The 27976-nt window shown below is 40.8% G+C and overlaps 1 protein-coding gene across 3 annotated transcripts; it reads right to left on the reverse strand.

The window, feature by feature from the left end:
* Window positions 1–27951, reverse strand: lin28b (lin-28 homolog B (C. elegans)). Of its 3 annotated transcripts, XR_008567064.1 has the most exons (6): window positions 27908–27951; window positions 27167–27253; window positions 21007–21173; window positions 10584–10771; window positions 6418–6776; window positions 1–6287 (listed from the first exon to the last, which is right to left on the reverse strand). XR_008567064.1 is itself a non-coding variant. In XM_054762727.1 (5 exons), the coding sequence occupies exons 2-5, from the start codon at window positions 27186–27188 to the stop codon at window positions 6470–6472; spliced, it is 684 nt and encodes a 227-aa protein (XP_054618702.1). In that variant the 5' UTR covers window positions 27189–27253; window positions 27908–27951; the 3' UTR covers window positions 1–6469. The 3 variants fall into 3 exon arrangements, 2 of the variants coding, with proteins under 2 accessions (XP_054618702.1, XP_054618703.1); XM_054762727.1 differs by having other exon boundaries at window positions 1–6776; XM_054762728.1 differs by lacking the exons at window positions 27167–27253; window positions 27908–27951 and adding an exon at window positions 21619–21730 and having other exon boundaries at window positions 1–6776.
* Between the last annotated feature and the right edge of the window lie 25 nt (window positions 27952–27976).

The following is a 27976-nucleotide window of genomic DNA, read 5'->3' on the forward strand; positions in this document are numbered from 1 at the left end:
TTTTAATATTTATTTCATTGTTTTTTAATTCAATGCATTTTTTATTATTTTTACAAGGCAGCCATCATTTTACAAGAAAAAAAAGTGTTTTTTTTTCTTTTTTTTTTTTTTACAAGATTACGGTGGTGATTTAAAAAGTTTGTGATTTTTTTCAATGGCTTGCTAATCGTGCAACTTTGTATTTTATTTACTTCAATCTTGCATCTTTACACCTTTATTTTTGTAATTCTATGACTTTTAAAAAAAAGACTTTAAGTCTAACGTTACAACTTTTAATATTACGATGAAAAAAAAAAAATCAAGCAATGCTTCTTTTTCATTTCAGTGTGGCCCAAATTGTCTTTGATGACCAGAAATAAGCCACAAAGTCAGGGAAGTAGCTGAAATCCAGCGGGGGACAAAGAGGGCGGGTGGTAGCCGTGCTTGAGCATGGTAGAGGACAACAGGGCCAGCGTGAGGGCATTTTCATCACAATCAAGTCTGAGCTCAATGTCGGCCATTGCATTTACAAAAGTGTAGTCTGTTAGTTCAGAAAAAGACGTTGAATGCAAACATTGGTACAAAACTGAGTGCCTCACAAGAGGGCATCATCTTTGATTATCCACGGCCGATATAAAAAAAACAAAAACAAAAGGAGGTACGTGTTTGGTCAAAGACAAACAAAACAAAGAGGTTCATCAAGAAACAGTTGTGATAAAACCGCGTCATCCCAGAATGCAGCGAAAGCAACACCTTCCCAAAGACGGCTACTGTGTTGAAAACGTGAGGAGGAGGTAGATGTGGAGTGGAAAAGAAAGGAGAACTTATGAGGTAGGTTCTTTTTGCTGTAAACCAAACAAAATGAGAAGGAAGACCGTTGAGTGTTTGGCTCCTGCGTCTCGCACAGCAAAGAAAACGGACACCAAAAAAAAAAAAAAAAAAGCGAAAAGTCAAACTCAAGAGGTAGATCACGATAGCAGTACACGAACGTCTCTCCATTGAGTGGATGATTCCCAAAAGAATGAAATACGCTTCTTTTTCTTTCTGCCTGTTTTTTGTTTTGGTAAATTCCCTGAGAACATTTCATCATCCTGAGAGAGGAGCGCTGTGTCAAAATGTAAAAAAAAAAACATCATACAAAATGATTTGTGTGTGGGTTGGAACCCTGCATTGTTGAGATACATTTCCTGGCGCATACATTCCAAAATAAAAAAACAATAGATCCCTCTTATTCTGAAAGAGCAACGATAGTGAGCCCTTCGACAAATCCTAACTTTGGGGTAAAATAAAGATAAACTCTTTGGTATAGAAATACCGCATTTCCTTTCATAGTGACCCGAAAAACACCCTCTCCTCAAACTGCACTGTCAGCTTTACAGATGCCACGTCTAAAGGCACATTCATAGCATAGGTAACACCTGTTATATATATAAATATACACACACACACACACACGTATATACAGTATATATACACACACATGTATATTTATATACACATGTACAGTATATACACACACACACATATATAGTATATAAGGGCTATCAAATGATGAAATATTGTAATATACTTCATCACAGTTTTGAATTCATCATTTGAAACTATCTGTGTTATGAACAGAAATATAAATGACACTACATGAATTCTCTGTATTTCAAGTGACCTGAACATTTTAATTAAGCTTTCACGTCTGAACTTCTGTTTTCCCAACACTGGTCTGTTTAATATTTGCAAAACACTTTAATCACACTTTGACAGCGCTATAAGGTGGTGGTGTTTAAAGACGCCACCACGTTTTGGGTGTAGATGTATATCATGGGATTTCCGAGCATACTTAAATGCAGCAAATTGTACTCCCGCAGTCAGAGTTACGTTAGTGAGAGATAAGAATATCCACTTATTGCTTGTCTTTGTCTTTCTGTTTATTTAGACCACACGTACACGCATAATAAAGATGATCTTGTTTGTTTTAACACATTGAACGTCACAAGATCATCTTTACTATACGCATAATAAAGATGATCTTGTGATGTTTAGGGTTCCCTGAATGCAACTCGCGGTAGTCTAGTGACAATGCGGAAGTGTCGTTCCCTGGAGGGCCGGACTAAACACGTGATTGTTTGGAGTTGGTTGTTGGAATTGCGCTGCTATTGATGTGTTCAGGTCAGAATAAAGTTGTAAAAGAGCGTCACACTCTTGTGGCTCTACGGGGACGCTACACTGTGCCTATGTCTGCCGTCATAATAGTGAGGCGTTGCTCGCCATGATGCGCATGCGTTAGTCGTAAACGCGCTATTTTTGACAGCCCTAATACACACACACACACACACACAGAGTAATCCCTAGTTTATCGCGTTTAATTGGTTCCAACCCGCATTAAATACATTTCCGCTTTGAATCAGTGCTAATAAATTGAATATTTTCATTGTTAGAGCATAGAAAAACTGTTTTTGACTTGTTAAATGCGAGTTTTAACATTATTAAAGCCCTGTAGAGATTAAATAAAACCCCAATAGTCACTTTTACACTCCTATTATTCTTTGTTTACGTATCATTGCTCAGGCTACGGGATCACTGTAGGGACATAACAGATGGCCGGTGCTAGCATAGCAAGCTAACTAGTTAGCCTCTGCACTTTACTAATTGTAAATATAAGAAAGGTTTTCAAATGGAGTGTGGCAGAAGGACAAATGAGACAAAAACGTACACCTTCCAGACGGAATTAGAGGAGAACCTTTTTTCTACTCGAACTCAGCCATGGCTGGGCTCAATAGCCGGTCTCCATGCAGTGTGAAAGGTAATAACGTCATGTCTCATAACTTTACTGATTGCCTAGTGACCAAAACACGGCAGAATTCTACAACTTGTCTTTCAATATTTTTTTGACTAATAATAGACCATAGTCAAACACGAAACAGAGATCATTAAACGAGGGATTACTGTATATATAAACAGGTATGTTTTTTACAATCTTCAAATAGACATGGCTGATTAACTGGGGCACGGTGTGTCTATTAAAGCAGAGATCACCAAGGAAAAGCGGTATACCAAATAGTTTTTTTTAAGTTGGTGTTGTATATTTTGGTGATACTGTATCCATTTTTAAAAAGGACACCTAACGCTAGCATGATACAAAGTCATTTGACTTGTCAAAACATTCCGATGCAACTCCATAGCGACGTAACTTTGGGGCGGAGTCGACTTCAGATACGCTCTTTTCACATTCAATATGGTCAGAGAGGAGCTGCAGGGGGGGGGGGACCCCAAAACAAACGGGAGACACAACCGCAACAAAAACGGAAGAGAGTGCACAGCTTGTGACCTCCATTTTAATAGTGTCCAGTGCCTCACCTTTAGTAACGTACGTTATGTGCTACGGAAGTTTGGGGGGGGGAATGTAGGCGTGGCTTCATAAAAATGACCAAAATAGACTAGCTTGATTTGTCTAAAACAGGGGTGTCCAAAATGCAGCCCGGGGGACATTTGTGGCCCACAACTCATTTTTTTATTGGCCCTCGGCATATCAAAAAATTTAAATGACTTCTTAATTCCTTCCAGAACGGCCGTGAATTTCCGCAAAATAAGAGTCCTTATTCATAAATGAACATTTTTGTAGTTAGTGCATAGAAACCTGTTTCGGGCCTTTTAAATGAAGTTGTTAACATAGCTAGAGCCCTTTAGACATGAACTAACACCCCTATAGTCACCTTTACACACTCATATTCCCCATTATAGTAGATGGACATGAATAAGACTCATGCTCTTGCATGTTCCCAAGGGGGATTTTATTATGAGGGATTTGTTGTTGCGCCTGCTGATAATTCAAGATAATTCAAACCTGCCAAAAATGTCTGTTGTTGTCTGGTGCTACTGTGTCTCACCAAACATTACAGTAAAATTACTGACAAATGCAGAATACTACATATTATTACGCCTTTTCTTGTGTTTTCTGAATGCCTCATATTTGTATTTTAATTCATTTAGCCATTTTTAGGACTTAAAATGATGAGACCATATTAAATTACTATCTTTTTGAAAAACCGTGATAAGAGTGAAGCTGCAAAATTTGAACCGGAATGTGGCGATGGACGACTAAATCATTTGATACAGTCAAACCTCGTTTTTCATACTCCCCAATTTTCGTATGATTCGGGTTTTGTCGATAGCTTTGCCTCTGTTTTCGTACAGTATTGCACGTAACAAACTAGCCCATTCGTCCTGTACTCTGTCATTCGGCAAAATCAAATCAACAATCAAAAAAGCACCCTACGCGTTTGACTCACTGTCCGTGCATTTTTTTAATTAAGTGTGACTGCTTAAAAAAACAAAAAACCTCCATGGGGCCCAAAAAAGTTGCGAGTGCCAACAATTTAATAATGAAGGTCAGAAACACTTGAATTTGATCTAGCCATCTACATCAACAGTAAGCTCCATCCATTTGTCATTTCTAATGATTTTGAATTAGTTTTTGCATGTACATCTATAATTATCTGTAAAAAAATAAATATCTGTTCATATTTGTGGGTGTCTGGAATGGATTCATTGCTTTTACATGATTTTCTATGGGAAAAATTGCCTTGATTTTCATACGTTTCCGTTTTCATCGAACCTTTGGGAACATATTAGTCATAAAAACCGAGGTACCATTGTATCACACTCATTTGCTTTTGCAACCCGCATGGTTCAGCCAGCCCCGCGTTCCGTCGAGCGAGCAAGCAGTCGAGCCAAAAGTTTGTCAACCCAACATCCAGCGAAACCCTTGAAGGTGTCAGGGAGTGAGGCTGACCAACGTACATTCGCACAGACACATCTTTCATGTCCAAAATGTATCGAAGTGGCGCCCGTGTTCTTTCATTGTTATGTATGCTGCCCTCAGAACAAAATTGGACACCCCTGGTCTAAAGAGCGGTTTTGTTCACATGAACATCCCATGGTATACACACGGCTATCAGCTAAATTACAGCAAACTCCTTCAAAATATGTCATAGAATCTCATTTATACAATCCTGACTTTACATATATATTAATGATTTTCAAGCCTTCATGGTCGTCTCCACAGAATGGATTTCTACGGATTCATCGCGCCTGACTCTAAGCTAGTCGAGTTATATGGCGTCCAATCTAAGGCGCATCTATCTAGGGTAATAACGAAAGGGTTAATAGTGTTGACCTTTGCAAGCATGCAAACGCTTTTTTTTTCTCCTTTTCTTTCAAGTGGAAGCACGCACACGACGCAAGCTGAGAGCGACAAGCCACTCGTTCCTGCAAGAGGCAGGATGCACGCATACTGGCCACAACATTCTATGAGAGCCAATACGAAAGCTGCATGAAAAAATGCTGCCTTTGCAAAGATAATAATGCTTATTGTTATTGATCCATTAACATTATTTTCATTGTTGCAGTTGTGACTTGAAGCACACTTAGGTGTTCCTAATATCTTGGATGTCTTAAATAATTAGAAACAGCCCTCAGTGCATTCCTACACCCCTGCAAACTACAACAACAAATAGGCGATTTTGAATTAGGGGGAACCAGATCCAGCAGGTGGCGCTGTGGTGATAAAAAAAAGGTCGCCTTTTGTGAGTTACAATACGGTTGCAAAATGTCTATCAATGGTTTGTCCTGTAATTGCTGCTTTTGCTAAACTTTCTGTCTGACGATGCCTGACTGTTCCTGCCGTCTCTCCCTGTCATTTCCCTGATGTGTGAGGCAGGGGAGCACTGTGACACAAGCTGCAAAAGTGCCAGCATAGTAAGGCTTTTTGTTTTTTTGCTTTACAAATTCTGGATAAAGAACAGGAGCCGCACCTGCTAGCTACACTAGTAACAGACCATTTGCTGTCTGTGCAATTAAGTAGGGATTATAACTAAAATAAGAACCACTTTTATCTGTTGGAAGCAGAATTTTGACAGGACTCTTGTATTGGATGCTATTACATAACATTATTAGTCAGCTAATCCCCCTTTTTTATCTAAACAGTTCCCTGGAATCCATTAAGATTCCCTTAAGATGTTTCTCCAAAGCCGAGCTAACAGTCGTAGAGGTGTGGATTATCACTTACAGGTTGTGCCTTTTAAACATCGTCTCCTACACAACCCTTATTGAAATGTGCTGTAAAAAGACTCATTTGGGAGGGACTGCATTAGCGAGGACAGTATGTACGTTAAAAAAAAAATAAAACACTGAGATGGAAAAGCAAACCAAGGCATGATTGATGCACGTTTGCCTCCTGAGCTGCACTGATTGAATACAAGATCATCCCTTGCAGTCTCCAGCCCTGTGGTGGTTGCTATGGCGCCACCACCTGTCTGCAAGGCAGGTACACACACACAAACACACACACACACACGCACACACACACACGTGCGTACCTCTCTGTTGGTTGCCATAGTTGCGATGGTTAGACAATAAAATACAAATAAAAAAAGAAATTCAGACCTCCCATTGTGTCACAGGTGTGAGGTAGATGAAGCAAGGAGGGGGGGTGCTTTTAGGATTTCCTCCACCTCTGGGTTCGGTGGTGACTTTGGGGCTCTTCAGGGGAGGAGGATGAGCCTCCCAGTGGAGATGTGCCGTAGCGTTCCTCCTCCTCTGGGGGGTAGAGGTAGGCCGACGACCCCGGGCTGGAGGCCGAGGTAGACGCGTATTGGTCCTGAGAGACCGCGGAAGGCGTGAGCGCCCTGTGCGGGCACTGAGCCACCATGTGCGTGATGCTCTGGCAGTAGTGGCATTTCTTTGGCTGGGGGGGCAGGCCACACTCCTTAGCGTGGTGGTCCAGACCTCCACAGTTATAACAGCTACAGGGGGCGGGAAGGACATACACATATTGCTTTAAAGCTGTACGTCACCTGACTTCACTGTGATGAGAGAAATGCTGCGGGATGGTGGGGTCATCTGCAATAACACCGACTCACCACCAGATGGAAGTATGACACTATTGGCAATTATAAAGCCAAACGAGTGCAAGGGGACACAATTTAAAAAGATGTCGCCAACTGTTTTGATGCCATTTTGCCATCATCATCATCATCATCATTTACACTCCTGATCAAAATTTTAAGACCAGTTGAAAAATTGCTAGTATTAGCATTTGCACATTTGGATCTTTTAAGCTTTTTATTTGGAGGTTTTGAGTAGAGCTACAATATGCAAAAGCAAGAAGGGGGAGTGAGACAAAAAGCATTTGGAACTTGTCATTTAAACAAACAAAAAAAATCTAAAAAAAAATCTAAAACTCTGCTCAAAATGTTCATTTTCTGGCATTCACACTGCCATGCCCTCCTGATGGCTAACGCTAAGAAGCGTTCTCTTTTTCAACGTGGTCGGATTGTCGAGCTGCAGAAGCAAGGCCTCTCGTAGCGTGCCATGGCTGCTGAGGTTGGGCGTGGTAAGACAGTCATTCTACATTTTTTGAAAGATCCTGAGCATTATTGAACAACAAAAGTCAAGGGGTAGACCCAAAAAAAAAAAAAAAAAAAATCACACCTGCGCTGAGCCGGAGGATCCGATTGGCTGTCCATCAAGACACAGGGCGGTCTTTGACCCAAATTAAGACCCTTACTGGTGCGCCGACTGCAGCGCCAATAACCATCAGACGGCATCTGGGGGAAAACGTTTTAAAAAAACAAAAAACAAATTCAAAGACCTCGTCTCCCTCAACGCCACAAAAGTGCCCGTTTAGACTTTGCCAGGGAGCATCAAACATGGGACATTGAAAGGTCCCATGTTTGTTTATTCTCTGATGAGAAAAAATGTAACCTTGACGGTCCAGATGGCTTCCAACGTTACGGGCATGACAAGGAGATCCCACCCGAGATGTTTTCTACCAGGCACAGTGGAGGGGGGGCCCATCATGATCTGGGGTGCTTTTTCATTCAGTGGAACACTGCGGGGTCGTCAAACGGCGGTGCTTATGTGCAGATGTTGCAGCGGCCATCCCTCATGACTGAGGGCCCTCGTCTGTGTGTAACAGCTGGGTTTTTCAACAGGACAACGCTGCAGTTCAAAATGCTCGCTGGACCCAGGACTTCACTCTTTTGGACCATCCTGCATGTTCCCCTCATTTAAATCCCAGAGAGAACATTTGGGGATGGATGGCAAGGGAAGTTTATGAAAATGGCCATCAGTTCCAGACAGTTGATGTCCTTTGTGAAGCCATCTTCACCACTTGGAGCAATGTTCCCACTAGCCTCCTGGAAACACTCGCAAGCACGCCCAAAGCCATTTTTGAAGTGATTAACAAGAACGGTGGAGCTCCTCATTACTGAGTCCTACTGAGAACATTTTTTGATCTGGCTTGGAGAGTTCTTTTTGTTATTTTTTGAGCGATGGTCTTTTGATCAGCTGATAGTCAGCCTATTTCAGTTGAATTGTTGTTTTCAACAAATTTCTTTTTCAAAGTGTTTTTGTCTCACTCCCCCTTCTTGCTTTTGCATACGGTAGCTCCACTTAAAACCACATTAAGATCCAAATGTGCAAAACGCTAATTCTAAATTCAAATTTTTCAACAGGTCTTAAGATTTTGATCAGGTCTGTATAGGTTTGCATATGTGAGCATATAGTTCATTAAATACAGTAACTATATTAAAATGGTATAGCTTTATAAAAATCAAAAGGATAATGACTGAAATGTGTTTTAAAAGTTACATAAAAAGTACAATAGTGCACTACCATAATTTTATAATAAAACATTTTATATACATTTATGATTTTTACTGTAAATATTGTTTATCATTTTTAATGATTTTTTTTCTCAAATATATTTTTATTAAAAAAAATTCTGACACATAAAAATGAACAACAACCATATACCGTATAAAGTAATGCTTATATTATTCAAAATGTGGATGAACGTCCGAGACGTACAGTATTCAGAGGAATTAGCTCAAATGGCACAGCGGGATTGATGCCCACATTCTCCAGTATACTTTAATCATAATTTCCCCTTATGGCACTAATAAAAGCATCTTTATCTAGTCTTATCTTATTCTCAAAAAGCTATAAGAAAGATTTCAAGTTGCAATAATTATATCTAAACTACTGCTAAAGTGTTAAATGAACTGTGGTGTATGCTGTGTAGAAGTAGTTCTTCCAACTGCTTAAAAAAGCGGCATTACCAGTTTTCAGTAAAACAGTGGTGACAAGTAAGGGTTGGTATCAAAAATAATTAAAACGCAAATCTAATTTATTGAGTACGGTGCTGCAATGTTGCGGTTTAACTGGATTCTATATTTTATAACACAATAAGAAATAAAAACATCTGCAGGGCCAAAGCTGCCTTTGACAACATGCATTTAATGCATTGTTAACCTTGAAGAGTACAGTACATGCATGGATTTGCACCACAATGCCGTATGGTGTAGCAATCAATGACTATTATGTCTGTATGGATCACCTTGAACGTTCCTCTGAAGTGGTGGTTTTGGTCCTTTATGCTGCGGATGTATGTACATACAAAGACACCACGTGAAAACATGACAGATTTACGTCCGTGCGGGTCCACATGTGACACTCTTTATGTTGCCTCCTCCTCTGACAAGCTGTGTCCCACCTGTCTATGAAGACTGTTCTAGAATCGTAATGGCCTTCATGGAAGCACCAATAGAACTATTCACGACTCTCTATACTTGCAATTAAAAGAGGATATTTTTCATAATTAAAGGACCCACAGATCCAGAGAAAAGAGCTATAGAAATGTGGTGTATTATCATCATTACCAAGAATGCTTCTAAATGGCCTTCACGCCTGTTCCAGTATGACACGAAAGAAAGGCCTATACATACACCGTTTGATTGAAATTCCCCCAGAGATGTCGTGGAAGGACTTCTCAATGAAACCAGCAGGGGGCAGAGCAGTGGAGACTAATATAATAGGACGATGAGGTCACCTAGCATCTCTGCATGCTGCGAGTGCTGCCTTTCTCCTGAGTCACAGTCACTTGACCACTGACACAGGATCAGTTGTCCCCAAATAGGCTGAATTATTCAGCCATGTAAAAGGACCTTCTTCCGGATAGCGTTTCCTGCCATCGAGAAGGGACTGTCGAGAAGGTTCTTCCACAGAACAGGTGTGATGCAGCTTGTGAGAGGCGACATAAAGAGCATCACATGTGGTCTCAAGCGTACATAAATCACTCTTTGTTTTTATGCGGTGTCTTCATGTGTACATCAGTTCTGCATCAGCGGCCAAAGGAACCTCTGGAGGAGATCCATATGGAGATTAGTCATTGATTGTGTGATACACTGCAATGTGATGCAGATCCTTCCCTGCGCTCTTCAGCGTCAACACTGCAAAATTGATTTTAGAGTAGCATCCATGTCGGGCATCGTGTTTGATTCCTTGGCATAACCATAGCAACAGTCATGTACAGCTGCGTGTGGGTTTCAAAGATAGCTCTGTTCAGCAAGACATGCTCTACATGCAACATAAGGATGAAAGTATTTGGACACTTTTATTCATCTGTGAGATTTGAGTTGAGTTCTTTTACCAAGAAGTTTTAGACTATTCTACTGTATACTTCATGCCTGCGTTCCCTGCAGGTCTAATGGTCAGGTGTCCCAATACTTTTCACTCACACACTTCTGTTTTATGTCATTCATACTGACCGGTCTCCCTTTGGTTTGCGCTTCTGGAGTGGGACCTTCCCTTTTGGTCTCTTCTCGCTGCCTGCGCAGGGTCCCCCACCCGGTCCCGTCACCCGCAGGGACTCAAGGCCCTTGGAGGACTTCTTGTAGGTAAACTCCACTTGCACACCCTCCTTTAAGCTTCGGAAGCCCTCCATCACCAGCTTGCTCTGGGGGGAAGGGGAACATAAAGTTGTGAAAGATTTAGCTTTTTCTTTAGCTTTTTGCCATCGATATGTCTTTTACGCATGATATCAAAAACAAACACATCGTTCATATCGATATATCCTCTATTTGCGCTGTAGCTCTGGAAAATCTACACTTCGCTACAGGTGTCATCTCCCGCTAGCAGCGGCCTTTGGAAGCAGAGGCTAACACTGAGCGCCCCTGAACAGCTACCCCTCGCCACAAGCGTCATCTGCAGCTGGCACCGGGCCTCGGAGTGACTGCGCCTCACACCTGGCTAACACCGGGCTTCGGAGCAACACACCAGGAGTGGCTGTGGCGGGCTAGCACCAGGGTTCAGAGAAGCTACGACTCGCAGCGGCGAGCACCCGTGCTCCGGAGAAGCTACACCTCTCACCAAGCACCATCTGCGGCAAACACCGGGCCGAGGAGTGTCTACATTTAAGCCACATTTAACTGACTAACAACATTTAGGTTGTCACCAAAAGGTAAACCTACGAAAACTACAAACCCAGTTCATGTAAATGATGGCGCGTCATCGTTTCCTATGGAAAATGGAGACAATGAGCTAATTGTACCCTTAATGCTGTGAAAGACGTGATTAATCAGGCATTAAACCAACAAAATTCCCCCAAGTATTTTTGAGTCGCTGCTGACATTTAAAAATGTCCTCTTAAACGGGGCACTTTGTCATATTACAGTATATTGTCATGATATAATTGGATTCTTATATGCAATTTATTAAGACTATCCTGTCTTACTTGTTGATAGAAGAACATGTTATATTGATTCTTTGACTTGTTGAGCAAAAACATTTTAAATAAATATGGCACTTTTTAATAACTTACATTGCATAATGCAGTATTTGTGTGTTTATTTGTGAAATGCATCCAGTGGCTTCCAAGTAAAAGAAACAATGTATTCATTCATTACATAAGATGTCACCTGACATACAGTAAGTTTGAGGAGAGAGCTGCTGCCAATATCTGTATCGGAAATTAAGTGCCAGACAATATTGGATTAAGGTAAGAAAGCCAATACCGAGCATGAAACGCTGCTGAATTCTCGCGAGAACAAGCTGACTGAAGATAAGATATGCACCAACTGCCGCAAGAGTGTCCACATCGGGATTTAGCTCACAGTGCTGCGTTTATCTGCTTTTCACAGAGGCACCACTTCCTATTCATTCCCCTGGGGAGGAGGGGGAAGATGTTGCAGCCATTTAATAATTTTCTCCTGTGCGTTACAACCACCATCCATCCTATCCGCATCATCACCGCTGATTGATTTAGTTCCCGCTGAACCATCGAACAACGATTTATGTCTTCCTGGTGGCACACAACAGATGCCTGATAAAGGGGGGGCCCTGCATCCGTGACCTTGGTGAACCACAGCAGATCACAGCGTTCTGGAGGTAAACACACACCCCCATATAAAGACCCAACGCCTCTCAAACGCCTGCTGTGAGCACGTGTGTGTGTGTGTGTGTGTGTGTGTAAGAGACACACTATGGTGCAGGTGATGTCAAATGTAAAGAAAGAAAATGTGCTCAGTAACATTCCCTCATTATGGCCGTTGCCATGACGACGGGACAGTATACATGAAGCAAAAGGTACTTGAGCGATACTAATGTATCTTTTTATTTACCTTTAATAGGCAACAAAAATACATCTCGCTAAGGCCAATATTTAATAATCCTAAATAATATGTAAAAGTGGAATTAATGCAGTTCATATAATTTGCCAATTGGTGAAAATGAAAGCAAATGAACGCTTTTCCCCTCACCACATCACTGCAGCTTGTTCATGTACTGTCAAACAGGCTAAAAGATGACGAAAATAAAAGAAAGGATCTCCATATTTGTTTAATTGCCATTCATCTAAGAACAAGTGTGTATGTGATTTATTAAAAGCATATTATTACATATTGTTAATGAGCATTTCATTTCAAACACATTTTACGGTAACTTTGACCTTCAATTTACAAACTGCAATACACAAAAACCGTTTGTCCTCATTTTGTTATGTCACGTGTCCCTCAAATTAAAAAAAAAAAAGGATCATCAGCATTCACAAGTGCACGTAAGAATCCATATCAACGTACAACAAGGTGGACATGTCTCATTTATCTAAAATCTACGCATGTGTGAAATGTTTTTATTGCCAATAAGACATTCGGAGAGGACAACCTTATTTATTCTCCATTTAAAGTTCAAATCCTTGCCACAATTGGCATACGTACTTAACGCAAATGTATTTATTGCATTCCCTCTCTGCAACTGGAGCGCAACAACAGAGTATAGGCCTGTCAATGGCTCGCCTATTTCGGCCATTCATGTATTGGATTTGGCTTAAGGGAAGAGTGAAGACTGCAGGAGTGTGCACAATAAACACAAGCAGTGAATGAAAACCGGAGGGATCTTGTGATCTCCTGTCACCTGTGAAGACCAATGCTTAGCATCGGGTATCGTCATCAAACTAAACAAGAAGAAGCTGAACCTTTTCCTCATCACTGGCAGGTGACACACGCGCGAGTCCTTCATAAAGCATGCATCATCTCCAGACTAGTAGCGAATAATCATTGCTGTTTAGTCTCTCCAGGTCAAAGTTGAGCGGTTTTGCCCCCTCCCACCCCCCACCTCCCCGCAAAACACACCCACTCCACTCCAAGCACATGCTACTTTCACAATGCATCAGTGAGGAAGCCACACAACCCCTTTTGTTCAGCAGCAGCGCACACATGCTGCATACGCTCCGTACAGGAAGTGGAGTATCACTTCTTCCTGTCTGTGTAAAGCTTGTGCGGTGTTTGCTTGAGTAGGAAATACAGTAAGAAAGATATGATTTACTATATAGGCCGATATAATCTTTACTTTGCACAAAAGCTAAAAGATCAACTGTGGTAAATATATTCAAATTAAAATACATTTAATTCATACTACATCTCTGCCATGAAATATATATTACTAAATATCTATATTATATATATATCTATAATATACTAAATACTAAATATCTATTATATCTATTACTAATTACACTTTTTTGTTTGGTTTTGTAGAAATTGTTTAAGATGTTTTGTATCTTTCGATTAATCAAGCATTCCTACTTTAGTTACTTTTTTTTGTTCGAGGAACCTCGAAAATCACTATTCATTGTACCGTGGTTAACTTGTATGAGAGCGACAGTTTGACTCTGGAACAGATTGTTTTTTTGATTGTACAAAGAAAGAAACTGGAGATCCAGCACCCCACGTTAAAGGTTCTGTTCTAAAATATGCCCCTGTGGTTTCAGAAAACACTCCAGATGATTTCATCAGTTTGATGGATTGTTCTCATAATTTAATCAAACCTGCTTCATTCATTCTTATAAGTACACAAACAACCAAAACATTGCATCCCGGGCAGAGGTGATCACATCGGCCGAGTGTTTGTGGGAGGGCTATTAAAAAAACAAATCCTACCCTGTAATTGGAGTACTGTCCTCCGAAATGACCTGGCGGGTGTCCTGACCCCCTCTGGAAGTTTACGCACAGAGGTCACGAAAGGGCATGGAGTGAGAGAAAGACGGGCGGGGGGAGGAAAGAGGGGATGGAGGAGTGGCCTGGAGCAGTGGAGGAGGAATGAGTGAAGGAGGAGGAGGAGGAGGAGGGAGGTCATGGAACGCCTCCAGTGCATTCTGTTCAGCTCCAGTGGAGGAGCAGCTTCTGATCAGTAGTAGTGTGTGGAAGGGGTGTGTGTGAGCGGGGGGCAGCCTGGGGACAAAACCCACATTTGATCAGGAGTCCAAAAAGGTCAGAGGTAGAAGCATCCACCCCCCACCTCTGACCAGCAGATTCCTAAAAACTAAGGAAATTAGTCAAACAATGCGCAGTGGATTCTGCATTTTTCAAATAAATGCTTAGCCATGCATTTTAGCCTGTATCCCTGTGTGTGTGTGTGTGTGTGTGTGTGTGTGTGTGTGTGTGTGTGTGTGTGGGAAGGACCGTACAGCAATCAATACAGGCTCCGACATCCTGGCTAGAAATAGCCCTCCTTTTCACCAGCCAGAGCCCTCATCATCACCAGAGCCGACAATCAATACAGGAAGCAGTAACGTGAGGGGATCGTGGGGAAGCGGAGATGACCGCCATCCTCCCCCAACCTCTTCCCCCTCCGCACCCCCCTCTCTCTCCATGGCGACCACCAGCTATGGCATGGCTAATTATGAGATTCTTTGAATCCGAGGTGGCCCAAGCACACGCGCTCTACAGCTGCACGGCGTGCCTGCAGCGTCAAGAGGGAGAGGGAGGTGACATTCGGCGGCTTTTTAGCGCACAGGAAGTGGCAAAAGCAGAGGGACAGCAGGACGTGTACGAAAAAGGGAAACACACACAGTCACATGGCTGAAAACCACCAACAAAGCCACCCTTAGGAAGCTCAAGCATCCTCTGCATATTGTCATTAGCATCCATGACCCTTGACCCCGGCCCAACGTGCCCTCCCCCATCAAACACTTAACAGCCTTCATGTTCTACTACCTCAAATTAACACACCTTCCATTAAGGGTGCATGGGCCAATATTTAATGCGAAGGAACCTGCAGAGTGACTGCAGCTACCAGAACCCCCAGGCTGATATAACGGAGCCCAGTCTCAACAGAACCACACCATACATTATTCAGTAGGAATGGCGAAGAATCACTACTCATAAAAAATGGAAAAACCTCAGGAAAATAATGACTGCTAATTCCTTGAAAAACATGGCATGCTTTGTTTTTCAATCATGAATCTGAAAAGCGGCATCGAAAATGGATGGATGGATGGAATCTGCATTACAGATCATTAGCATAAGTAGCTGCTATTTTTGTTATCCGTTAGACAAAAATGTAAGTGTGACTATGATTATGGAGTTATAACTCATCTCTACACATAGCCAAATGAGGAAGATTTTGTCATATTTTAAATATTGCTTTGGAAGTTTTTTTTCTGCAATTTGAAAAGCAGGTGGACCTGCATTAAAACACATCTAAAAAACATTTAAGCACTAATTAGAATGTGTGTTATATTATTAAACAATAAGAAGTCAACAGAATTAGCCATTTAGCTCCGATTCATTTCTTAGGCGATTGATCCGAAGCTTGTTGTTGCAAGTAATCGGGTAACTGGTTCGGCCCTCGACGAACCAAATGATTATGAACCAAACAGTTAGTGGTTTGGTCTGCAACATATCAGAAAAGATGCAAAAATATCGATCCCTTTTTTTTTCTTAAAGTAAAAGCTGATATGTGGGAATATCTTGTTTTGCCTAAAACACAAAAGACAATTGGTCTGCTTTCATGCATGACTAAAGAAATGAAAAATATTCACATCAGAGGATATTTACATTTTTAAATTAAAAATGATTACTCAAATACCAAAATGGTTGTCGATTAGTTGGCTAATCGAGTCATCGTTGATTAATTGTTGCAGCTCTAAATTTAAGTTCAAATTAGAATGAGCTATTATTCACAATTAGCTTTTATCTTTGATTTATTATAATATGTAAATCAATACAAAAAAATAATAAGAAATACTGCTAATAATACAATTACAATTTTTTTTGTGTGTTTGTTCTAGCTCATTTATTTCATGTAAAAGCTATTTTAAGGCAGTCTTGTTTTCAGACGCTACTTAACATTTCTTATATTTTTGACAATTCTGTTAGTGGGTATCTTCTATACTATGGAACAAATTATTCCTTGCCCAAACAAAATTATTAAAAGTCAAATAATTAAATGTTCACAATTTGCTTTCCTCTTTTATTGATGATATTCATTAAATTGGGGGGAAAAAAACTAAATGCAAATAAACAAATATATTTTTTGATATATGAAATGACCATATAAAACAGGCATTCAGACACTGATATGGATTAAAAAAAAGATACAAATAAGTCTCATTTTAAACATAAGGCCGACTGATACAGGATGGCGTGCTTTGCTTATTTACAAGCATCACTTTTCCAGTGGGACAAAACATTTGCACAGGATTCTTTCCCATTACCGCACGAGCATGAATGCATCACAGTGAGCTCCATGCGCGTACACAACCCTGTACCTCAACGATGGCAGACAAACACGTCACGTAGCCCCAAGAACATTACATTTGGACATAAGTTCGTGCTTGAGGCCTGTTATTCTCATAACATTCATCGAAAAAGGTGTCAATTTGTAAGTAATTACAACGTATGACTTCTGCAGAATCCTATTAAATTCTCACGAGAACGTTCCTGTTTTGTACTCTGCCAATCAAAAGGAAGTCACGTGACCAAGTCCTTTTTCCTTGTTTAGCATTTTTCACGATGTGCAAAAGAGGAGATGGGCGGCCTGATGCAAGGTAATGTGTGTACGTTTGTGTGTGTGTGTGTGTGTGTGTTGGGGGGGTATAACATAGAGACAAAGCCTGACACTGGCTATCTGGAGGCAGAAAGTGGGCGGGGCCTGCATGCCAAACAGTGACATGGACCAGAGGTTAATCTCACTAGGGGCCCACTTTAACCTCGCTGCCCAAAACATACTCACTGGTTCTCTCTCTGGCGTGCACATATGCGTGCGCGCGCATGCACGCACACACCGGAGACATCTTACAACAGTCCTCATGCATCCTGGTTTGAAGTACACACACACACACACACACACACACACACACACACACGGGGGCCGTAAAATGAACACACACTCAGGAGGGGCAGCCCACACACTGTACAACATTTCAAACTGATTACCGACAAAGGGCAAACAGCATCCCTGCCCCCCACTCTCAGCTCACCCCATCCAAGCCTCCTGTCTTTTTGTCTTTCAAGTCTTTCAAGAAATTCTTCTTTCCCCCCCCCCTAAAAGAATTCCCAAGAAGAGAGCACCCCTTCATGTCCCAGCGGGAGCTTAAACACACACACACGCACCTAAAAGGAAGTGATCAGATAGAGGAACCCTGATGAAGACACCTCCCGCTTGCTTACTCACACAAACACACTTGTCTTTCCCCACTCGTCCTCAACGTCTCTTTTTCCACATCAATCAGCAAAGCAAATGATTAATTATTGCGTTACATCTCCTGCAAACTGATGGACGAATGCAGGAATATACACCACATTTCTTTGAGTTCAAAATGACATAAGTTGTCTGATCATCATTTAAAAGAGAGCACATTAACACTGCAAATGCAGCATTTGAAGTACAGCTCTTGTACTGCAGCTCATTGAACTGTGCAGCTTTACTTCAGTCCGTGGCTCTCAGTTATTTTGTGTCATGCCCCCGCTGGGGGACGCCCACCCCTGATTTGAAATGCGATTTAGAACCTGATAATATCTATTTATTTATCTGTAGTGTGAAGACTGAATTCGAAAATGAAACCAGCAAAATGCAACAAAATGGAGAGCAGTGACGCATTCAAGCGTATTCAAGAGTCAAATCGCGGGCTGAGTACGACAAATTCATACATGTTGGCAGGTCTGCTCATAAGATTGAAAGTCCTCCCTGCCTCTCACGCGCCTACCCCCCCTACCCCCGCCCCGACAGTTCACTATTTGACAAGCAGTGACTTAAGTGAATGTGAATGGAGGGGACATCATGACCAGGCCTGTTAAGAGGCAAATCCATACATTACTATTCTCTTCCATTTGCTCTTGGTGTTACTTAAAAAGTATTTAATTCACATAACTGTGGATTGCGGCCAAGGAATAAAGATTTTTGGCACAAATCAGGATAAAGGTGACTATCAGGAAGATCTCGCAGTGAATCTCGTTTGATTGTGCAGGTGCACCCATTACTATGTACACTACCAGTGAGGCAAGCGTTTCTTTCCCAATGCATTTAAATGGGTTAAAGATGCAGTGTTGTCCGTGGTGACAGCATAGCATATAGTGAGTAAACCTATGAATCACAATTATGATAACATAAAAAAACTAAACTGCTTTTGAAACAGAAGCAATGCAGGCTGATTATTATGACATTAATCATAATATGGAAGCTACATGCTACTCTCAGTGAACCTTCTTTCTATTTTTAGACGCACATGCCATTCGGAGAGCCACTGCATGAAGTAATGCAGTGTTGGGGGGGGGGGGTGATGGATGAAAATGAATGCATATGATGGTCAATGCTGAAGGCCACCCGGTGCCAAGTCTTGCTTCTGCTGTCCAAGGTTTATTCCCTCTAGAAAAATAGGTTCTCAGAGCTTTGTTGTTATCCAGCACTATGTAATGTAGATAACGCACATTTGCATATCAGCGTTTCAGCATCCATCAGGGATGATGATGGTGTTACAACACCACGTCTTGCCCATAATGCCCCAAACGAGAGATCCGAGCAAATTAAAAATAAACAGGGAAACAGCGGCTCATCATCCTTTCCACTTTCCACATTAAAAACAAGGCTGTAAAAGGGGCAATTTAACACAGGAAATAGGATACAGTAAGATTGGCTGCAAAATCCATCGACTGTACGACCAGCGGGATGAATGCCATCTGCATGTACGGCGACACAAATAGGCTACGTATGAGAAGTATAACTAAAGGTCAAGAACAGCACCTCATGGAAAAATACAGAGTATTAGGACCACACTGAAATTTTTTAAAATGGGGAAAAAATGTCATAATGTTACAAGGATACAGTTGCGATGTTACAAGAAGAAAATCGTAATGTTACAAGAATGAAGTTGCGACATAACAAAAACAGTCAGACTGTGTTGTGAGAATAAAGTTGCAATGTTACAAGAACAAGGTCATAATTTTACCAGAATAAGGCTCTATGCTATGAGAATAAAGTCGTAAGATTACAAGAATAACATTGTAATGTTAAGTGGATAAAGTTGAAAGATTACAACAATAAATTCCTATTTTTTAAGGAGACTTATAATTTTACTAGACTAACGAATTTAATACATTCATGCTCACACAAATTTAACTGCACAGGAATAGAAACAAATAACCAAAACAAGAAGTATTTTTATACATTTCTGAAACACATCAATTGTAGTGCAAAGCTCAACACAAGTATTCCACTTTATTCCACTTATATTCGGACTTTATTTTCCTAAATGTATGTACTTTTCTCATAATATAACCACTTTATTCTCATGACGTTAACAGTACAACAGCTTTCTTGTAGTAATTCCACTTCACCCTCATATTGTTAAACCTTTTTCAAATTTTATTCTTGTGCAATTCCAGCATTTTCTTTTATTTCATTACAATGCTTTCTCTTACAATTTGCCCTCATAATTATTTTTTTGCCTTGTTTTCTCTTCTCAGTGTGGCCCAAGTACTCCTTTGTACCTTGCAGGTGTGATTAATGACGCATCTTTGCCGATGTACACCAACTCAAAATGACCGCTTTCCACCAGCATGTAAAAAAATAAACTAACCAACAGGCTTCATGAACCTTTTCAGGCTCACATTCAAGCACTTTTAAAATCTTCCATGAAGAATTTAAGATTTTCCATCCCCTAAAGACAGCAATTACTGTACATAATTATATCAGTTGATATAATATAGATTTAATGCCATAAACACAGAATGTCAACCAACAGGGACTCATTGATGTTTTGAGGTCAAACTCAAAATGATTGCTTTAACAAATCACATTAAATGAGCTCATATTGTGCGATAAACAAGTGCAAACCAACTTTCAACCGACTCACAACTTTACACCAATTAATCATGTGCGGTGACGGAATGGAAATTAAGTAGGCAAATGCTGTGGCTTTTTCAGCGCCATTAAGTGAAACTAAATGACATTTTTCACTAATACATATTGAAATTTAATTATTTCGCTCCACCACATTAAAACAGATATGCTATATGCAGGCACAATTTAACAGCAGATGGGAGAAACCATATTACACATTTTTATCACCATCTGTTTTATTATATTTAAGCAAGAGTCGACCAGCTATTTGTTTTGCAACTAAATGCTCTATTCTTCTTTTCAATTCTTGAAAATGCTTGGCATTTTCAAGAATTTCAAGCACCCGTGGGAATCCTGGAGCAAGTGTGGTTGGGTCCAAGTAGACACTTCTCCTCCTCCCTCTGCAGGCAGGAGGTAGGAGGAGGAAACTACACTTCATGCATGCGGCTGAGAGAGGAAATAAGGCGTGTTTTCAGGCTTCATGTTGTCTAGTGTAAAACTTAACACATGGGCCTGCTGTTGGAGCATCATTTTTAAGGTAGCAGTTTGTGCGTGTATACGTGTGTGTCCACTTACTTGGTGCACAAAAACATCCAGAGGGGGGTCTACAGGGGTCCCCTCGCTGCTGGTCATGGAGATAAATCCAAAGCCCATGCGGACGTTGAACCATTTGCAGAAGCCCGATCCTGACAGGACGTGGGGTCGAGTCCGGTCCCCCTGCTCAGTGGACCTGGCGGGCCCTCCTACAAGATAAAATGCACAGTTTATTTAAATTGAAGCCTCACTTGGGGGGGGGGGGGGGGGGGGGGGGGGGGAATTCCCTCCTTGCCCGTGTAAGGTTCACGGGCGGTGGTAAATCCCAAACTTCACAGTCTATCTTCCCTAAAAACATTTCCCCACTCTACCACGCTTTACCTAACAGATCCTTAAAAGTTTGCCTTCTGTTTTGTACATGTAGAGGACACACAGTCCGCTCCGAGTGTGGAGTTCTAGGTGGTACTGGTCCAAAAAGGCAGGTGTACACATGGTGATCGAGCTTCACTGGTGGCCAGAAAAGTGCGTGAAGACACATTGTTCTTTCAGAAACGCGGATGTGTTACCAACAAGGAGATGCAAATGGAGCATTTTAAATCGTTACAATCGCATAGTTTAATTTTTTAGTATGAAAATGAGGGGAAAAAAAGTAACCTTCGGCCATGTTTCCCCGCGAACCCTCTGCGGCCAAGTTGTGGTCGAGAAGCTTCTTGTGCAAGCACTCGCTGCGGTGGTCACCATGAATCCGACGTCGTGGTGCCCATCGCTCACCAGTGGGGCTCGCATGGTGCGGCCTGCGTGGTTCCGCTGGGTGTCGGTGTCATGTCTCCTTCACGACTTCCCTTCGCGCCCCCGTCTTTCCTCCTAGCAGGCTGCACCCCCCCGCTCAGCAACATCCCCACGCTCACTCTCTCTTCTTCACTCTCTCTCCATAGACTCCGCCCCCTACACCTAGCTCCTGCGCTCTGATTGGCTCTCGAGCTGGCTGTGCCCGTTCTCGTCGTAGATACACGTGACCTTGTCAATAGCTGGCTTTTTTTTCCACCCAGCAACGCTTCCCTCATTGCTACTAAGGAGCATGAGGAAAAATCCAACTTGCACCTTTCATTTTGTGTTTGCTGTATTAGTTGTGTAGGTTTTGCTCAGAAATGTCAAAAAAAGCTCAAATGTTGCATGATCTAAAACAAAGCTACATGTTCCAGATGTATAACATAGTGAATATATCTTGTATTAAATATCATTTATTATTTTATTTTTGTATTGAACATGTTTTGGATGGGATCTGCAAAATCTCTAAAGATGTTTGATGCACAATAGTTGTAGTCATTCCAGTGGGGTGCATATGGCCAAAACATACAAAACAGGGGTGACCAAAACTTTTCCCACTGAGGGCAGCATACTTAAAAAATAAAAAATCAAAGAATACCGGGCCATGATGATATTTACAATTTTGTAGGAAGATGCTGAAGCGATCCAATATGTTAACTAAAAGATGCTAAAGTAATCCAATATGTTAAGAAGTTATTTAAAGAGAAAAATCAGCTTTGTGTTATTAGCAGCAACATTTCAACTATTTCACTTACATTAGAGCTTTTTGGTCTTTTTTTTCTTCCACCATTTAAAAAATAATTGCATTTTTAGAATGTGGTGCACACTGCACACCCCTGACAAAAAGGCACATCATCTTCACTGACTAATTATATTTGTAATCGTGCTTATTTAATCTCTGTTGGAGAACACGTCCTGATTGAGTTATCGATAAAAGCTGCAACAGGCAGACATAGAGCTAAACCGATACTGTAGATATTATACAAGCGCCCTGAGGTCAAGCAACAGCGATGACTTCTTACTGTGGGTTTAGGTAAGTGCTTAAGTGTTGAATATCTGCCATAATTTGTGCATCTTTCTTCCAAGAACCTTTTCTACTTGTCTACAGAGATCAGCCATTTGAATATGACGCATGGCAGCAGAAAAAACTAAATGAATGAGTACAGCCTTTCACTCACCGACTAACCATAAAAAAATATATTATTTTTAAAATTGTGTAGAAAATATGTGAAATGGTGCCACCTTACACAGTTTGCCTTTTGATTTCTGTGTATATTTCATTTTAAACCTTACAAGTGATGCAAAAGATCCAAATGGCCGTCCTAATATTTTTTTTTATTCAGAATGTCTACTAAAAGGAAACAGACTATTGCACCAAAACCTGAAGGGCGCAATCTTTTCTGTGTTTTTAATTTCCTGTATGCAGTCAGTCCTATAAAAGGAATGCTGCTGTTTCTTTAAATATCTTCCTATTAGGTCTGTTTTTCTCAGTGCTCTCTCCATGTTGTTTTTGAGCTCCCTCGGCATGCTCAAGTCACCTCCTTGTATCTTTTTAGTGGGCACCGCAGCGCAAGACTGAACTCACAACTTTGGAATGCGACTGCAAACCCAGAAAAACAAACCTGCTGAAAACTGTTATATGGTCTTTCGCCTGTCGCTTCCCAAATCAAGCCTGGGGAGTGAGTCACTTTGGACCTGCACATTTTCAGGAAAACACACAAACAAAAAAATATTTTGTACCACTTTGCAGTAAGGGGGCTGTTACAACAGTGTGTGTTTCAACGTGTGACCATGAACAATTGTGGTTTAGGCAGGTTCAAGCTGCTGATCCTTCATGATTGGGCTCACTATTTGGCAAGGATGAGGGAAATCTCACTGCTCTCATCCAGTGACTTACAGCAGTTGAATATGCATTTTTAAAGTGTTAACACAATTTGCACTAACCATTATTTAGTTGCTTGCAAAAACAAGGAAAATGTATGCCAATGCAATTTGGATCAGGACAATGTGGAAAAGAGAAACTTCCTCTCCTAACTCCCATCTCAATTGGTGCAAGCTTTCCCGAGATGTGTTAAGGAAAGGGGGGGGTGGACACGCTGTTAGGAATGGAACAACAACAAGCCCATCTCCACCCACTAAAGACCTACAAAGACCCACCCTCCGGAATTCACAAGCTCTACCCCCACCCGCCCACACACACACACAGTTAGGCCCAGCCCAAGCCAGACCAGGCTAGCCTAGGCCAGGCCAGGCCAGGCCAGGCCAGGCCCAAACCGGCCCAACCCCCGCACAAACAGGGCCTGTTTTTGAAGATGCTTGTAGTGGAGGCCAGACGATTACTGTTTGGGTCACAGGGCTGGATGCCAGTGTCACATGTGATCATGTCCTGCTCGGGCTCATCATGCCGCTAAGCACAAGGAGTCATTAAGGGTGACTCTGAGTGGGCCTCTGCATTTATTCAACTAATATTCACAAGCACGCACCAGGGGACACCTGGGCGGATGCCATATACTTGTATCATCCAGAAAAATTGACTAATTTTGCAACAATTTTTGAACACTGTTTTTGTTTTTGCTGCAGCGGAATAGCTTCACTTTGTTTTTGTCTTATTCATCTCATTGGAGGTTTACTGAAATACCTGTATTATTTCAAATTGAACAAGTTTGCAATGTAAACTCAGTTCTATTTAACGTTAAAATAACACAAATTGATTTTTTTTCAAAGTGAGATTTTACAAATATCCGAAAAAATACTGTTTCAAACACTGCAAATTTTAAAAATAATTTTAGTTAATTGGGTATTTATGACAACTAGTAACAGAAACCAACAATAGCATAATCATGTCAAATGTGATTTTTTTTCAAAAGCTCAATTAAATCAAAACATTTGTTTATTTTCTACTCATCTAAACGTCATTACTTATAATATAATTCTTTGTTTTTCTGTTTGCCAGGTTTTTAAAAACATTTTTTTTACATGTCTAAAATTAAAATGAGAACTTAAACCAGAAGGGCCCAAAGTCCTGCCCTGGGGCCATTGTGGCACACTACATGCTTTCTATTGGCCCCACAACATATTCTAAAAATGAAATGCAACATGACCTGCATCAAACTAGGATTAGGGCCACACTGAAAATGGACAAAAAAAAAAAAAAGTTCTAACGTCAAATATTACAAGATATTAAAAGTACTTATTAAATATCACTATTATCTTTGTCACATACAACACAAATCTCAGATGTTTTTTCATTATTAATTTTTGAATTACTTACCGCATCTCAACCTATGTTAAATTAGTTTCAGGGTGTCGAATAAACAAAAGGTTAAAGACACAAAAGTGGCCCTTCCTTTCTGATTTTTTTTTCTGTATGTGGCCCTTGGTGACAAAAGTCTGGACACCTCGAATTTAACCAATTAACTATGGTGGATTACAGATGAAGACCTTCATTTCCATCTCAATTATTGCAGATGAAGACCTTCATTTCCATCACAATTATTGCAGTCTATCACACTAAGGGGTGTGATTAAAACAAGGTTAAAAAACCTCAGCCAACCTTCTGCCTTAGCTATACTATATTACTTGGAAATGATTATAAGGTGGTCAATTAATTTGCTGACACCTGCCTAGCTCCCCATCAGCAATTCTGACAGAACGTGAATGCTAAAACACGGATATAATTTAAACTTGATATAAAGGTCTCCATTAATTACGGATTTTATTATTTACATGATAGCCTTGTCTGTTATGAATAAGTCTGACAAGTAAAAAGGCTATAAATGTCAAGTTCCGTGTCTTAATTGTGCTTTTGGGGCATGTGTTGTAACCAAATGAACCAAAATTAAGAGCGACAAGCTAAAACCGGAGGTGAAAAATTAAGCGAAGGTTTAAAGATACACTTTCTATTGAGAAAAGTTTAGTTCAAAGTAACTTTTTAGCAGATTATTCTCTAGAATAAACATTGGAAAGTGGAATAATGTGAGATCACATGGTACAAAGTGTAGTTTTTAGCAGTAAAATTAGAGTGTTTCATTGAGATGAGATTCCTGTGCTGCTTGAATACTATTCCAACCTTCCTAAGGAGAGACTTTGGACTCCCTCACCCCAGTTAACCCGACCCAACCCCCCACACAATACATGCATGCATGCAGGCAGGCAACCCATGCAGCCAGTAGGCTCCCAGAGGAAATGTGTCTTTTTTACCGTGCGTTGCTGTCAATGCAGTTCAAAGGAGTTCATTGAGTTCGTCTCTCTTTTCATTTTTTGGTGAGCAGAGGGGGTTGTTTTTGTCGCTTATTTCATGCATTCCAGCCACCAATCCTTCACCTTTTTTACATCCACTCCATGAGAATGCTATAGCTGAGTTGGGGAAAGCAGGTAGCTGGCTCTCACAAGTGTTTGGAAGTTTATTTTGACGTTTTTCCTACGCAGAAATGTGTTTGTCTTGATTTTTAACTCTTTTATCCGTAAAACTCAATTTATTGACTCAGCCTTAATTAACATCCACTTATGCCCTCATCCTGTGCTTTCTCACACCATTTGTTGTGTTAGTCAAAGTTGTAAAACTTCTTCAAATGTGTAACTGGGAGATTTCGTTCATTCCAACGTTAAATGAACGAATAAATTGCTTCGTTCTTAAAAAAGTACGCATGCGCTTTGCTGGCTTGCATGCTCGACCATACGCGTCAATTAAATAAACAAGTTGATTACGCAGTATTTTTCCCACATATAACTTAAAAACACATGTTACTCGTGGTTTAAAATCATATTTTACATTTGTGCAGCATTTTAAAGCGTTTTTAAACACAAATATAAATTAGTAGGACATTATTTTAACATTTTGTCGCCTCCCGACTTACATTTAAGTGGACAAACCAAAGGTAAAAAAAATATATATATACATTGAACCTTTTCTTTTTTTTAAAACAGTAGTAAACATTCTTGGTGGTTGAACGCAATATCGGTGACGTCATAAGATGGGAAGGGCGTCTTAGAAGAAGCCGGTAAAGCCAAAAACTGCGCACAATTCTCCACTAAGTATCTACTTCCGGCTCTTACAACGTTACTTTTCGTTTAAATTTCAGACTTTAAAGGTTCGTGCGGCTTCTTTTACTTTATTAATGTAACTTTTGACTTACCTTTCAGCCCCAAATGACATGTTAAAATTGTTTTGGGGGTGTATTTTTGAAAAAAAAAAAATTAAGCCTCTCGAGACGAGGCCACCGATTATGTTGTTTCCTGTGTTGAATGAGATTGTTAAACATTATATTTGGAAAAACAACAACAATAGAATGGTAACGGATTTGGTGTGCCCTTTCACTTGCCTGTGCCCCATGTGGTTACATTGTGGTATCACTGATAAATAAAAGTGACTTACCTGCAGGAGATGACGCCGACATCCTTCCCGCAGCTCCGCAAATAAAATGTGGCGCTACAAGCTGCACGTTGCATTGGGGCTGCCTGCCTGCAATTAAAGACATTTTCCATGCATTAATTTTTAATCGTCACATTGTAAGATGAGCAGCCCGGTCCCACAGTCGCCACATTTGTTAAGATTTAAAGTCGGCGTTAAAGCATCCACACAAAACGCTCAGACACTAAACTTTAAACTGTGAGGGAGTCCTTCAAAAGTTTGGGGATTTATAAGGGAGATAATGAGGTGCAAAATAACTCCCCCCGCAGTGTTAACATGTGCATGGTATCCCTCCCAGCATGCCGCTTTCTCCCAACCACCCCCTCTGTTTTTGGGCTTGAATCACAAATTCCGTTCAAAAGCACCAATGACTGGGTGCGATTCATCTGCATTCTCATGCATTTGCAAAACGACGCCCCTTGATTCTCAGCCTTTTAAATCATAATGTGAATTGGGATGGATTTAAATGACACAGCGCCACCCATAGGTTAGATATAGAGATTCAGCAACACATAAAATCGCGTCTCTATTCTAAAATGAGCAACTTACCATCACTGAAAGGATGTTGCATTAATACACTTTTCAAGTAACACACACACATCACAAGCATTTGGATGTACCCTGTACACAAAAGGTGAATGTCAGCACTTTTTCAGCAAGTAAAAACGCAACATATATGCAGTTTTATGATTAAACACAACTTACCAGGATAATAGTCACATCCTGCCAACAGGTGCTGCAGACATTTGGTCCAAAGACTCCTTTTCTTGTTAC

This window comes from Dunckerocampus dactyliophorus, chromosome 19, assembly GCF_027744805.1.
Source record: "Dunckerocampus dactyliophorus isolate RoL2022-P2 chromosome 19, RoL_Ddac_1.1, whole genome shotgun sequence".
NCBI classification, from domain to species: Eukaryota; Metazoa; Chordata; class Actinopteri; order Syngnathiformes; family Syngnathidae; genus Dunckerocampus; species Dunckerocampus dactyliophorus.